Raw genomic sequence first — 15340 nt, 5'->3', positions numbered from 1 at the left:
GATTATAGTGTATGTCTGATTCCACAGACTGAGTGGTCACCTTGTCACTGTATTTGGCCAGAGACATCAAATGCCTCAATGCTAATAAAGAGGAAATGTGCAGAAAGATTAATAAATGTGTTAACATCAGGGAAATGAGAGCCAATAAAAATAATTTCCTTTCAAACCTCCTTAGACTTTATATCACTGAATACAGTGATGTCTCAAAGCTGAAAAGTTTGCCTCAAAAGCAGACAGTATAATGTTATATAGAGGGAGCTGAATAGACCTTTTCCAGACATAGTGTCCCATTTCCTATTTATTTTGCAAGACTTAAATCAAGTATTACTTTCCCTGTTACAAGAAAAGAAAACCAACAAAACCTCCAAACCCTTATACGAATTGAAGTTTGGAAAGTACATCTGATTCAAGAGAGTTTTAAATTATTGGAGTGCCTATTTCAGAAGGCTTTCACACCTGAGGAAGAAGTCATTTGATCACAACGATCCCTAACCTTACTGGGGAAATTCTGGCCAGCTTTCATGCTTTTTCCCTATGGTTGGTTCTTAAAGCTTCTCTTTTGTTAAGTTAATTGCCTATCCTTGCCCTGAAGCAGGCTAAACTTTAAGGAACCTGAAAAACAGCAATATTCCCGAATTCAGTATTTTTTGATCTACCTAACCCCAGTGAAAAGTAGAAGCTGGTGGAACACGATTCATCAAGTCTGGCCTTTTTTCCCCCCCATAACTTTTATTTCTCCAAGTATAGCAAGAAGGAGTTTGAGCCACTTCCAGCCGGTACAGTCAGTTAATACCGAACGTCTTGCAGATTATCTCAATTTACGTACAAAATGAGCAAGTACGTTGTTTGACACGCTGTGTTTCCACATCTGGCTGGGCCAAAGCCTGAAATCACTGCTGTCCGCCGTACTGCAGAAGGAACAGTCCATGGCTTCAGAGGCCGGAGCGGGTGTTTCTCCTGCTCCCGGTTTGTCCAGGGGCGAGTGGCGCTTCCCGTACCCGCTGTTCCCGCAGTACCCGGGCACGGGAAGGCCCCGCTGTGCTCCCTGCTATAAACACCATAAGATCAGCGCTCCCTGTCCCAAGGCAGGCACAACCCAGGCCATTCCCCACCGAGCTGCGACCCCGCCGTGCACAAGACCGGGCACAGCCCGGCGGGGACAGACGCGGACCGGGACACACCCCGGCGGACACCGACACACCCCGGCGGACCCCGCGCCCCGGCCGGGGGGGGGAGCGCAGCGAGGCGGGGCCGCTGGCCGCCCCGCCCCATCCTCGGGGATGCCGGGATGTTTACGGGCCCGGCAGGAGCAGTGGGGGGCGGAGAGCAGGTCGTGGCTGCTGTCGGTGCCCGCGCCGCCCGCGCCGCCCGCCAGGAGCCCCGCTAGACGCCCGCCGGCGCGGCCACGGGCCCGACGCGCCGGAGGAGCCGGAGAGGAGCGGCGGCCGGTGCCGGGCTCCCGCAGCAGGAGCAGGCGGAGCTGCGCTGCCCGGTGAGCGGCGCGGTGGCGGGTCCGGGGGGTGCCGGGTCCGGGGGGGTTCCCGGGGGGTCCCGGCGGCCGCGCCCGCGCTCCCGGGGCCGCTCCCCGCGCCGCGGGGGCCGCTGGCGGGCCCGCCCCCCGCCGCCTCCCATTGGCCGGCGGGGCCCCGGGGCGCAGCGCCATTGGCCGCGGCAGCTGCCGCTCCGCCCGCGCGCGGGGAGGGGGCGGCGCGAGGCTGGCGGAGAGAAAGTTTGTGCGCGGCCGGGGCGGGACGGGCCGGGCGGTGATGGTCGCGGGCGGCCCGGGCTGCGCTGGGGGCTGAGCTGCCAGCGGGGTACCGCCGCCCCTGTCCCGCGGCCGGACGGCGCCGAGGCGCTGTGTGCGTGCGTGCGTGCGTGTGTGCGTTCGCGTGTGTGTGCCGGCTGCGGGAGCGGTGCCCTGAGCGCTGCCGTGGCGTTTCGGACAGCGGCGGCTGCCGCGCTGCGTCCGCCGAGCGGAGCGGGCGGCCGGGGACCCTACCCGGCCTCTCCGCCTCTGGCTGCCCTGCCTCGGTTCCCGGTGCCTCTGCCGCGCTGTGTTGCTCGGGTGCCTCTCGCCAGTGGAGCTACTTCCCGGGCTGTGCCTCCGCGTGTCCCCCGGTTTCCTCCAGGTTTCCGTGCCCTCCTCCCGCCTGGGGCGGCTGTATGGCACATCCTCCCCGGGGCAGCCGCGGGGGCAGCCCAGCCTGGGGCTTTCACAGGGCACCAAGTGCAAACAGCGCCGTCGGCGGGAGCCGCGGCCCTGCGGCGGGGGGCGCGGGAGCCCCGGCCTGGGGGACCCGCTGGGAGCCCCCGGGAGGGCGCGGGGGGTGCCCGGCCGTGGTCCCGGCGGCGCGGGCAGCGGGTCCCCGCTCCCCGCCCGGCCGGTGTCTGCCGGATCGGTTCCCCGGGGCCATGCGGGGCTGGGGGAGCTGAGGGCAGGAGGGGAGCGCTGGAAGGGAGGCATCTTCCGTCTGTTGGGGATGTCCCCCCTCCTTGACCTTATCGAGCGCCCCACCTCGGTTATTTAGTACTGGCCCTGAATTCTGTTCTGCCTCCGTGCGAGCTGTACCTGCCTGGCCTTAGGGTTCAGAGGTTCAGAAAGCTGTCAGCGGAATGTGCTTTGTTTTGGTCTGCGTTTTGTGAGGAGCGTCACTTCTTGAATGGTAGAACTTAGGATATTCACCTTAGTTCTGGTAAAAGATGATGGGGGGGTGTTCATTAATCACACAAGTATTTGATTATTACTATAAAAAATGTTTTAATTTCTTTCTCTTCTTGCACCAACTTAGTGGTAACTTTTTTGTCACCTTCGAAGTGATAGCAATGTTTTCTCAGATTGCAGATTGTATCGCTTCTTGGGAAAGGTCACACATACACAGTAGTTTCACTGACTGTAGTGGATATATTTCCTATATAAAGTTGTATTACAAGCTTGAGATGCAGAAATTATGGCGAATAATATGTTAACCCATAAAATACACACTTTGGATTACCAGAGGATTATATTTGATGAGTAGATTTGCTAAATCAAGACAAATGAATTTTAAAAGTATTTTACTTTCCAGGCTATTTAGGAGACAATTCAAGTGTTGCGGTGCTGTAGAAATGTCTGTATTTTAAACTTCAGACTCACACCGTCTTGAGAGAGAGGAAATGCAGTAGAAAAGAGCCATTAGTTCAGGGGCTGTGGAAAACTTAGGCAGAGGAAGGAAAACTGTTGCGTTATGGAAAGAGGGAAACTTACAAGCCAAGTCCGACAGTACGTGAAGCCCTGCAAGTTTGTTTGTTTGTTTTTCTTTTTTGATACTGGAAGGAAGAATAATATTTAAGAGCACTCTCTTTAGTTTCAAAACATGAAGATACTGTATTTATAAATATTTGATGTTTGGATAAATGACTTCTCAAAGCACGCTTAGAGATTTTTCACTGTAAGGGTGGAAATACTGCCTTTGTCCTAGATATCTTGTATTCAACACACCACTTAGTCATTGCAGTAAAAAAAATAATTTGAGAGCAAATCAAGGAATTCTATCCAACTAAATTTTTTTTTGGTTGACTTATCACAGTGTCTTCCAGGGTCTACAAGAATTAGGAGTTTGTTTCAAAAGAAGAAAAAATTTTAACATTTTGGAGTTAATCTGAAGGCCTGTGAGCAAATGAGAAACTCAAATGAAAAATAGAGTGCAGGAAGTTAGTTGCTAATTTTACTGTGATCTGTGGTATCTTCTGAATTGTTCGATAGATAGCCTGTCCATGCCTTTCTTTTTTTTGTGTCAGAGTTGAGCTCAGTTGCACAAAATATAGCCAGTCCTGTGTATTTGTCCACAGAGACGATTTGGAGAGGCAGTTTGTTCATATGTGCAAAACCCACCCATGTTTAATAAACTCTCAGTCCAGTTCTCTGCATTTATACCAGCTCTGCATTCAGTTGTATTGCCATCGATGCCGTGTTGCCTTCTGAAGTTTGACATTGTTCCAAACATCTGTGCTGAGTGGTTGAGTTCACGTTACCTTGGAAAGTCCCCTGGGAAAAGTCAAGCTGCGGTAACTTCTTGTCTACCTCCAAGGGAATTTTTGATTATTCAGAAATCCTTCCTGATTCCAGAGGAGTAGGACTTAGGAGGGGGTGGGGATTATCTTATGCAGGTTAATGCTGTGAATAATCATAGCAGTTAACTGACTAATTTCCAGAGAATTTGTTCAGTTTAGCTGCGTTCCATCTGCTTTGCAACGGAGATGAAAATAACTGACCAAAATACCAAAGTGGTGATAAGGGCAGCCTTTAGAGCACTGATTTGCTGTGTTTATCACCATTTGACCTCCCTAGCCACATGGGAAGGAACTGAGCTCTAGACTGAAGTACATCATCTTGCTATGTGTTTCCTATTTTAGTAAGTATTGAAGTGATTCTTCCCGTCAGGTTAGTTAAAAAAGCTTCAGAAAAGCAGTGCTATTAAAATGAGTTGCTTCTCTGGTAAAGAACATCCTATGCATTTGTCTCTAGCACATGAAATAAACTATGCTTCAGTTGTGATTTTTGTAGCTAGAAAATAGACAGTATGTTTCAAGTGCCGTTATTCCCTGTTGGGCAAACAGAACACATACTTAATTAAGGGAATTTGTTATAAAACTTCAAAGAAGACATTAAAAAGAGGAGTTGTTAAGAAAATACTATTAATAATCATGTTAAAACCTGATTGCATGTAGTTAATCTTGTGATATTAGTGGTTTTCTTGCTTTGGGTTACAGGTGACAGAGTAAATAGACTGCTTACATCATGGGGCATTTGAGAGTCTGCATTCAAGCCTCTTTGCTTTCAGCTGCTTGGAATGATTTATAACCAAGTTACTGCTGTCTTATTTAGGAGCTGGATTTGTGGTGGACCAGACTAATTACTTCACAATGTCATAAAAGTACATGTAGAGCTTGTAGATTAGATTCTTACTGAAGTCTTTGGGGAGATTTGAGTTGGGTGCTGTGAAGTGTTGATGAACCAGTTATTTTCAGTTCATTTTAATTTTGTCAGTGTATAGTGTTGACAGAACTACTGATTCCTAGAAAGCTGAAGGCAAAAATATCACAGGTGAACTTAAAGTTAATTCTAAAATAAGAATTAAGTTGTGGTGGGAAAATGTATAGCATTCTACCCTGTAGAGGCCCTTCTTCTGTACCCTTTTCGTTCTCATCTGAAAGCAGATCCAAAAAAGGAGTTGTCTTTGCAGCAGTGAACTTCAGTCCTTGCCCTGACTGAAACTCAGAAGTGTGTGTTAGGTATGTGGGCTGTGTCTGAAGTTTATGGAGACAAGCAGGACTTCATAGGAGGAGTAGCAAGCAGCCAGCAGACAGAGTATTGAATGCACAGCTAGTCCTCGTGGGTACTCCAGAACCACAAATTGATCTAGCATATTTTAGGCAGTGGTGGTTTAGTGTAAAACACAGAAACAGCTGTGAGCTTAAGTGTTGGCCTGCCTCTGAAGTGAGTGTGCTGGCTGCTACCTGCTTTGCTTCTGGACCCAGGGATCCTGGATTACTCACTGTTGTTGTACATGATTTCGGGATTCAATGGTAATGCTGCTCGGAGGGTCACAGAAAGCCTAGTCTCTTTTCTTTATAGTGCTTCATTCATTTTTTATCATCTTTAGGCTAGAAAACTACAGGTATATTTTTTTCACCTTACCTACAGTAAGGTGTTATCTTGCACTGCTTTCTCAGATATTTAGACATTTCTTTAAGGAGTGTATGGAATTTGTTGTTAAATGTGTTCTTCATCACCTGTAGCAACATGGGCGTTATCAGACACAGCTGTGGCACAGTGGTATCCACCCAGCCTTCCTAACAGGATGTATTTTCCCTGTACCTAGCCATAATGGGTTTATCTGACAGTGCTTCCAGTCTTTTAATTTGTCCTGCATATTTGTTAACTATGTGAAGCTCACCTGTTTACACTTTCAGTAAATCTCTTCAGCATCTTTTTGTGAATAATTTGTTTTTACAGATGCATTTAAAACTGTCCCTTCATTAGGGAATGATCTCTTTCCTCTCTGTGTGTGGGAGTTGTGAGGTTTTGGGGTAGTAAGGCTTTCCAAATTGTGTCTTAGCTTCCTTCTTCTGAAAAATCTTTTTTTTTTTTTTTCATTTTGTCTTCAGTTTGACTAGTTACCCTGGTTTATTCTCCTTCCATATAATTTGCTTCCTAGTTCTAGTTTTCCATAAAGTATTTTGTTGACAAAGCTCTTTGCTTGTTGTTCAATCAATTGCCTTCTCTCTGTGCTGGCTCTTGCCTTCCAGTTACAGCTTTTTTGAGTTGAAGTGCTTGTTCAGCTCCATGCTAAGGGTGAAATACAGTTAAATGTGGTGAGCTAACGTTGGTACTGTTGCCAGAAGGGAGATGTTCTGGTTTTTCTACAGTTCCCTTCCTACATCTCCTGTCCTTGAACTTCCCCTGTTTTTTTTCTCTGGTGCTCTGCAGACTCCTGCATGCCCTGGTTTTGCTCACTGCTTGCAGAGCATAAGCCCAGGTGCTTTAGAGAATTAAATCAGCTCAGCACCAGGTCCAAAGAGTTCAAGATGGGAATGCAGGAGCATGTGGCAGAGAAAGGGAGGGAAAGCAAGACCTTGGGTATTACTGAGCTATTAGATTGACTTGTATAATTTCATGTTAGAGATGTAGTTTGGCAATAGATTGAGCTGATCTAAGTTAAGGCTGTTCTAGTCCCAACTATGTCCTCCCCTTTGTCTTTTGCCATCATGATTCTGTCCTTGTCTCTACAGTGGTACGATTTGGGGAAATTAACTGGGAAAAAGTGACTTTCGGTGAAGGTTAGTTTTCAGCTTGTTTCAGTTCTCTTACCAGGACTCTGGGTAGCCACAGGAGCCTCACTGCAAGGAGGGTCTGGGAGTCATGGCTGAAGGCAGGGGAAGCAGCAACATCATGTAATCAGTTCATGCCATCGTAGAACTTAATTCTTACAGAGGCAGGAGCACAGCAGAGTGTGATGTGGGCTGAGGATTTGCTTTCCTCATAGTATCATAGTTAGATACAATACTTCATTCCCTGTAAAACTTTTCACTGTGATGTGATCGTGATCCACCTATGTCTCTTATAACTGGCTATTCAGTGTGAAGAAATGGGTTATCAAATTTCTTTCAGGTGAATTGACGTTAAATTAAAATGCAGAAGGCTGCTGCTCAAGCAGTTTCAGTTGTGTTTCTTCTTCAGTTCACATGAAATAACAAACAAACAGTTCAATAAGGGGCAAGTCAGTGCATGTACAAGCCTTCGGGAGCACCTTGCAAGATAAGCAATCTACTGGAGTGACATAATTGAAATAGAGAGGGAGAAGTAAACAAAGTATAATGTCTTAAATTGTGCAAATGAATGAAGAGGAAGGGGAGCAGACTTGTGAAGCGAGAGGGCTTGGAGTTTAATCTTCTAATCAGACAGCACTGAGTGAACTCTTAGTAGTTGGGGGAAGACAGTGACTTCTGTATGTGTTTTCTGGGTTGGAATGGAAATACACCTGATAAGTTGGGCCAAATGGATGAGAAAATTGCATATGAACCGTTAGTGCATTCTTTTACGTTTTGGGAAATGGATGATTTGTGTATGGCTGCTTCTGTTCTTGCTAAAACCAACTTTTACCCCAGCTTAACTCTCTGTGTGTTCTTTGAGTGCTTTGACTGAACCGCCCATGAGTGGGGAATTTGGACATAAATTTGCTGGAAAATGCAGTATTTCCATTTAGTTAGCTGATATCTACTTGTGGATTAACAAGGACCAGGAATTTGTATTGTCCAGATTCAAGGCTATCTCTGCAGGGGGGAGGAATGTCTTGTCATCTTGTGGCTTTTAGGAACTGTTTCTAAAATTAAGGCTAAGTTCTAAAATTAAGGCTAATTCTACTTGGATATAGATGTATACAGATTGATATTCGATCACTTTCAGCACTTTAAAAGTTGCATATACAACTTTCCTCTGTCATGGATGCTTCTGCAGAGAATTTGACAAATGAGTATGTATTTTCCACGCTTGAGAATACCTTTTATTTTTGTTTTTTTTCCCTGGACAGTGTGAAGCAAATATTTGCTATTAGCCAGCAGTGGTAAAAATGAAATATTCTGTGTACACACAGTTGGGTATAGATGTGTAATCTGTAAGAATGTGCTGACATGTGTATGTCTGCATATATATATTACTATGCATAGATATAATGTGTGTGTATATTTAAGTATCCTAATAGAGATAAATGACTTTTTATTGTGATAGTGATTAACATGGTCTTCCAGTAGTGAGTTTGCTTTATCTCTTGCCAGTTAGTCTTGGCAGAGTTCAAGTGGATGTCAGTTTACATACATTGAGTTATTAATGCTTGCATATAAAAATACATGTAAATATAAACATTATAAATTGCAGCTACGCCCAGTGTTGAGTGGGTGCTGAAGTGTTGATCAGTGTTGGTGACCTTACAAAGTGTAAGGGCTGGGTTTGACCAGCAAGCCAGTTCCCTCCAGTGGCCAAGCTTTTGCCTTAAAGAGGTTAAGAAATTACTTAAGACAGTCCGGTATATAAACTAACACTGTGGCTGTTTTTTAACCTGCTCACATCAAGTTGAAGGGCTGGGCTGTCATTTCTGGGTCTGAAGTTTGTCTCCTCCCACGAGGTATGTGGCTTTGGTCTCAGAGCTGAGGGTTATGTCAGTGTGACTCTCCAGCTGACAGAGAGCAGTGCTGGAATTGGACTGGCATGCTTGGGCTCCCTGGCACACACTGCTGGGATTAACAGTGGTGTGGTGGGCTGCCTGATTGTGTTTGGGATATTCAGTAAGGCATTTGGAAATCTAAACCCTTGTTTCCAGAGCACAGGGCTTTTTTTCAGGTTCAAGCGGGGTGACTGTCTGAATATTCTACCTACATTTAAATTGTGCTTTTGGGTAGCTGAGAGTCAACACGTGATATAAACAAATGGGAATATTTCTTTAGCCTGTATGCCTATATGCAAACTAGTATTAATATATGGTTTTGTTTTTCCCCTCAGCTGACGATGATCCTTATCTTTGAATTTAGCTAGCAAAGATAGTTGAAAAGTTTAGTTATCTAAACCTTGCCATTTTAAATCCAAGTTAGATACTGAAGAATCTAACTTGAATCCAAAAATAGGATGTGTAGGGTATTAAATGGATAATTGTTTCTGGAGAGCCTTGGCTCTAACCTAACTCAAATAATGGCTATAGTAAAAACTAAAAATACCTGCCTTTAATTGATGGTGTAATCCAGAAGTAAACATAGTACATTCCTTTGTTTGTGAACAGCAGCTAAATTGACTGTGTGCCTGATCAGCACATTGTGAACTGATGTAACTTCATGTTTCTCTATGTTAGCAATTATGTGGAGTAGTTACGTCTATATTTTGCAGAAAGAAAGAAGACTGAGATTCTCAGATTCTCAGCAGAACTGTAACACTCTGAATATTCTGTTAAGTAGCTGCTGCTTTTGCTTTTTTCTTAAAGTATAGCTGTTTTTGCTTTGACATTGATTATTATATATTCTCACTTAAGATGCAAAATTGATAACCAAGTGCATAGCGTGTAGCTAATGGAAACCATGTATCACTGAGACTATTAATGATGTTTTCTATGGGAAAACATTGTATTTTTTATTGTTATAAAATCTGCTATCTGTTAAAGCAGTACCATTTTTGCCTTAATACCACGAAATGTATTTCAGTGTGAATACTTCAAGGACTTGAAGCTATGAAAGTAGTGCTTAAAAAAATGTTTCACGTGATTAGGCAGTGCATTTAAGCTTTTTCTCCTGAAGTAATTTGATCAGGTTTATGAAGACTTAGTTGCTAGACTTAAGTCACAAGGACTTCAAATTTTTCCTAGGTATCTTTCTTTTTAAAATGTTATTTTAAAATACATTCCAGTGATCTGAGAGCGATGAGCTGTGGCTCCTGTTCAGGAGTGTGTCCTCTGCTCTTACTGACAGTCACAGGTAGTCCCACCTCTGTTCTAGCAGGCTGCTGGAAACCACCTGGAAAGCTGAGCGCTGATTGCAGGATGTGAACTTGGGGTATAGGAGCATTCCCTTGCCTTTATATCTTTGCATAATCTTCAGATGTGTGGGCAGATCTCTGAGAGTGTTGACAGGTGGCCACTGAGGACATGAATAGGGACAGGGAGGCCTGTTTGTGAAGGAAGGAAAGGGTGTTACTCCCAGTTCAGGCAGTTGCAGTTTGATAGTCTTACTGGTGAGGACTTGGCTTCCTTTTGCTGTCTTGTGGAGTAAATAGTGGCAATTGGAGGAGTTCCTGTGCAGTTGTGATTTCAAATGAAAAATGGGTTGTGCTGTCTGTATCCCCAGGTACTTCCTCCTGCATCCTTTATGTGTAGGTGCCACCTACTGTTTCAATCAACTGAAAAAGTCAAAGATTTGAAATATTAGTCATTAACCAGAAGTCATCTCATACCTGTAAAGTGTTAACAGCCATAACCTGAGTATAAGATTTAGCATATATGGTTGTGTCCTGTGATCACTGTTGTGTGCAGGCTGAATCCAAATGATTTTAGTCTTCAAAAAGGTGAACATTGTCTTTGCAAGAGAAATTATTCAGAAAGTGTTTCATTGTTCCTTTCTCTGCAAGTAGTGTTCTGTAGGCAAGGAGTCCTTTCCCTCTACATGATTGGTGTGAGAGCGTTTAGAAACTTGAGTTACATTTGGCCCCTTGGGGGTTTTGGAGGGTGATGCTGGTGTAGTTGACTCGCCCCTCACCTCCTCTGTTGTCTGTTTTCCATGAACCATTATGTATTGTGGTGATGGATTTGCAAAAGAAGGCCTTTGTATTACTTGTTTAAAGGTGACAGACACGTCACAAATAGATGTGTTTTGTGATTGCATTTAAATTTTAAACAAGCATGGACTCTTTGCAGTATTTTTAGTGTCTTTTCACTGTAAATTAGAACTTGAAAACGATCTTTGTAAGAGTAACAATTACTGCCTCAGTTCGAGTTTAAAGATGATCAATATTATACCATTATATTTTGACCTGGAGTTAATATCAAGGTGAAAGGCATGCCTCACAGTGAAGTCTTCAGGCAACAAAATCCAGTTCTTGCTTATGATGACAAACAGTACAAGATTCAATTTGCATCCTTGCCATCTCTTTGCATCCTTGGGATTTTGTATGATCAAAATACCAGATTTCTCTGAAATGTGAATCTATCATTGCAGTCTTCAAAGACAAAGCAAATTAAAAAATTAGAATAACTTCTATATATGGGCATAAGATACTGATCTTTTGTCTTTCTGCAAAAGTAACAACAAATCCACAAGTTCATCTTCCATGCTTTGTATGGTAGAATGTGTCATCTCTTTGGTCTGCTTGTTTTTTATTATAAAACCAAGCCACAGAAGGTGGAGCCACTGGCAGTGATAATATGACTTCTCCCATTTCTACTCTTTTCCCAGATTCAAAAAGGGAAAAAAAAAGAGAGACCAGGTCCCAAACACTTGGACTGATGTGTCCCTGACCACTCAGACAAGATGAATGAGTTGTATAATTCCTCAACATACATCATCTAAACATTTCAGCTTAGATTTCATTTATCTTGGGTATATATTTGCAATAGGGCATAAAGAGTTTTGTGTTTACTTCTTTTCCCTGGGCATTTTGAAACAAGTGTCTGACCCATAGGAATTATCTTTTGGTGCATTACATGGTCAAGATTTTCAATACTTAAACATATTGGTAAAACACACACAAAACCTTCAGTAGAAATATTGATGCTATTGAAAAGATTAAAATTCTTATAAAGACTCTTCAAAATAGCACTTCAGAAAAGAATTATTGCCTTTTTAGCAGTGATAGAAAGATCTCTACAAACAAGAAACTAGCAGAAGATTCCTTATTCCTTCCCCAGAATATGTTGCAACTGGATAAACCCCTGTGAATCTACCCGGAGAATTTAGATGAAGCTTTGTGACAACAGTTTAATTTTCAGTGCTGCTGTGTTATGATTTCTTGCCTTGGAGGGGAGGTTGTATGGGAGATGCTTTAGAACTTGCCAGAAGAAGTGTTAGTGTTGGTGTCCTAGTGCTGGCTGAAAGATTGCCTGGTCAGTGGTGTGCACTGTCTCTGCCAGCTGATTCACCCTTTCTCAGCATGATCCCTCTGACAGTCTTAGAAGTCTTGGCAATTCCTACTTCCTTTTTTCTGCTGCTCACTGTGGTTTGATAATTGATTTTTTAAAAATTATTTATTTTATTTTGACCTGCCTGAAACTGCTTTTTTTTGGATTTTTTTTGTCGGTGGACTAGTTGCAGTTAATACATTACAACAGGAAGCTGCTGCCTGTCTGCTTCATACAGGAGTATGATGGGTGGGAAAGCAAAGCCTAAAGGGACCTTTAGTTGCTCTGGAGGGTGGCTGTGGTTTGGTGTTAGGAATAGCTAATGGCACTGGAATGGTGGGGGGTGACTGCTTTGAATGGGCCAGGGAGGGCGGATCACTAATCATTTGTTTGTGTGTCCGATCCACTGCTTAGTACCCAAGGTGGAAACTGCGTACACATGGAGAAACTTTGCAAAGCTGCTTTGCGATTATTTTGTCTATTAGTAATGTTATCACAACAATACTGCAAGAAGAACAACAGTGCTGTGAGCACGAACTGTTTGTTAATTTCTTAAATATTTTGCAATTAAGCCTTTCTAAGGTTTTCTGCTTTCTGTTATTTCTAACCCTTTTAATACTCTATAGACATTATTGGGAAGATTTGCATGCGTTTTAACATGTGCTTTCATGCTAACTTTGAATGCGATTTGAGAAAACTTTATGTACTCACTCTAAACAAAGATTTGTGGTATGTAAATAGCTTTGTATTCAGAAGTACATAAGTTTAGCAGAATAAATTTGTCATAGGAAATTTCCTATGTTAAGTGTTAGGAGGTATCATAAAAAGTGTTTCATGTCTAACTATCTCTAGAGCATTCAGGATTTGGGGCAGGAAATAAGAAAAAAACCAATAAATTGAAAAGAAAGAACAATATTCCTGTCAGACACATGACTCTTATTCCTCCAAAGATCTTGGCAGGTTTGACCAGGTAATAGGCAGAGATACTTCATGTTGGTGTGATGAAAAAGTTGTTCAGGGCTTGCCTCTTATTTGTATGGAAGTTTATTTCCTTGTTTGCATTTGAAGCTGCCAGGGAACTTTCTGTTGTCTTCATCTGCACAGAGGTGGCCCCTGTAGGCACCAGTAACACTGGTACTGCACCTGCTCCCCTCAGCAGTGTTGAATAGCCTAAGAAAGGATTCACTTAGTTGAGGAAAAAAAGCCTCCTGAGTATTTGTGATTTTGTCTCTCCTGTTCTTCCTAGTAATGATTCAGTGCATTTTACAATGCTTATGATTGGTCAAAGCCTTGGGAACTTGGCAGGGATCTTCCCTGATGGGAAATGAGAAGTTTGTGGTTGAGAATAGAGGCTGTGCTTCTAATATAGTATTTCAAAGGCCTTTTAGCTAGCTTGTCAGAATGTAGTGAGTGTACCTGGTTAGCTTTTTTCTATTTAGGTGCAACTACTCTTGCATACTCCCTAAAATCTACAGATTTTGCAATGTAAGCTGTATGTGCACTGCAGTTTTAAGTCTTCTGCTGATCTGCTATTTCCTGTGCTGTCCGTAGGTCCAAGGTACTGGCCAGCAGGTATCTGTGAGTTTAAACAAGCAGTTGGTGACATTGAAGAATGAGATGATACAGCTTTTATTAGACAGAACCGTTTGTCTGGTGCAAGTAGTTTTAATTCACATTTTTAAATAATAAGTTCAGATGTGTATAGTGATTTATTAAATTTTATAGGATAGCTAAACATAAAAAAACCCTCCTTTCCCAAACAGTGCAGGGCTGGAATAGTTAAATGTTTGTAAACTCAAGCATACAAATGAGAAGATGGATTTCTTTGTTATTGTACTGATTTTCATAAATCATAAATACAGACTGAATTACAGTGTAATGACTGTATTTCTCTTTTCAGGACATAAGGAACACTTGTACGTTACAGAATGGATGAACAATCACAAGGCATGCAGGGACCTACTGCTCCACCATTTCAGCCACAGGTACATATATCTGGTTTTTTTTTTTTTTTAACTTATTCAAGAGTGGATGCTATAATTTCTCAAATAGAGGAAGAAATAATTTTATTTCTTGTTGGAATAATGAAACTGTAAGCAGATAGATTGTGTTCTGGTGGTCCTGAAGATAATTGTAATTGTCTACCAGCATGTACTGGTGCATGAGGTTATTGCTGCCCACGTGTGGGGCTTTACACTTCCCTGTGTTGAACTGCATGAGGGTCCTGTCAGCCCATTTCTGCAGCCTGCTGAGGTCTCCTGGGATGGCATCATGACCCTCTGGCACATCAGCCATTCCTCCCGTGCTTGTGTGCCCAGTGAACTTGCTGAGAGTGCTCTTTGCCCCATCATCTGGATCATGAATGACGATGTTAAGCATGATTGAACCCAGTATGGACCTCCGAGGTACGCTGCTAGCTAATGGCCTCCAACTAGACTTTTTGCCAGTAGAAGCTCATTTTCTATTTGAAATTAAGTGCCTGAAAGCTTTGGCCTAGTCTGTTATCTGCAGAGTTAAAACACTGTACTTCATTACTTCCAAGGACATTTCAGAAGTGCAGGTACTGAAATACTCCCAAATCTCTAGCATACTGTGAAAAGGATGATGGAAGAAGATAAAAAAATCTGAGGCATTAGACTTCTAAGTTAGACAATTTTTACAAGAGCAGAATTTTTTTTTGTTTTGTTTCTCCAGAAGCTGAAGAACAATATTTTGTTTCTTCTTATACAGAAGACATTGCATGTCCTTGCTCAGCACTGCTGTTCTGCTCTCTGTTGACTAATTTGATTGTATTCCCCTAAAAATGAGGGCTCAGAGCTCTGTGGATATTCAGAGTGCATACAATAGACTGAAGGAGTGAAACATTTTGTTTTCTGTTTCATTCAAATCCTTTTCCTAGAAATGTGTAGCTTGCTTTGAAGTTTTTCAGTGGTATTTTTTATGTCTTTTTCCTGTGTCGTAATAGCTAATTTAAAAACAATGATTCACGGTCTTCAGGGTGGTATTTCCCATTAAGGGTAGGATTGGTAGCCTTGGCATGCTAGTACTCAATACCAGGATGGAAATGTAGGGAAATCTTCTGCAAGGCTTTGCAGTCATATTTTGAGCTGGTTATTTGGGTAAGTCTGGATTCTGAAGAAACTTTATTGAAGCATTGTATGTATGGAACAATGTAGTTTCCTTTGGGATTTCACTGGTAACTTCTTCAAGAA

At 42.9% G+C, this 15340-nt stretch overlaps 1 protein-coding gene across 4 annotated transcripts in view; it reads left to right on the top strand.

The window, feature by feature from the left end:
• Positions 1 to 1366: 1366 nt before the first annotated feature.
• The window catches only part of NEK7 (NIMA related kinase 7), a 62348-nt gene continuing 48374 nt past the window's right edge, over positions 1367 to 15340 (top strand). Inside the window, exons 1-2 of one of the 4 annotated variants that reach the window (XR_004358522.1) lie at positions 1367 to 1492; positions 14029 to 14113. Coding sequence is in view for 3 of the 4 variants with exons in the window: in XM_032696334.1 (XP_032552225.1) it covers positions 14057 to 14113 (57 nt within the window). In the remaining variant the exon portion in view is untranslated. Of the gene's footprint in view, positions 1493 to 1710; positions 1730 to 8297; positions 13687 to 14028; positions 14114 to 15340 lie in introns of those variants that run through there. The other 3 variants (XM_032696334.1, XM_032696336.1, XM_032696335.1) reach the window with 3 other exon arrangements.

The sequence above is a fragment of the Chiroxiphia lanceolata genome, chromosome 9, assembly GCF_009829145.1.
Source record: "Chiroxiphia lanceolata isolate bChiLan1 chromosome 9, bChiLan1.pri, whole genome shotgun sequence".
NCBI lineage: Eukaryota > Metazoa > Chordata > Aves > Passeriformes > Pipridae > Chiroxiphia > Chiroxiphia lanceolata.
Note: the sequence above shows the minus strand (reverse complement) of the source record. Positions and strands in the feature narration are given on the sequence as shown.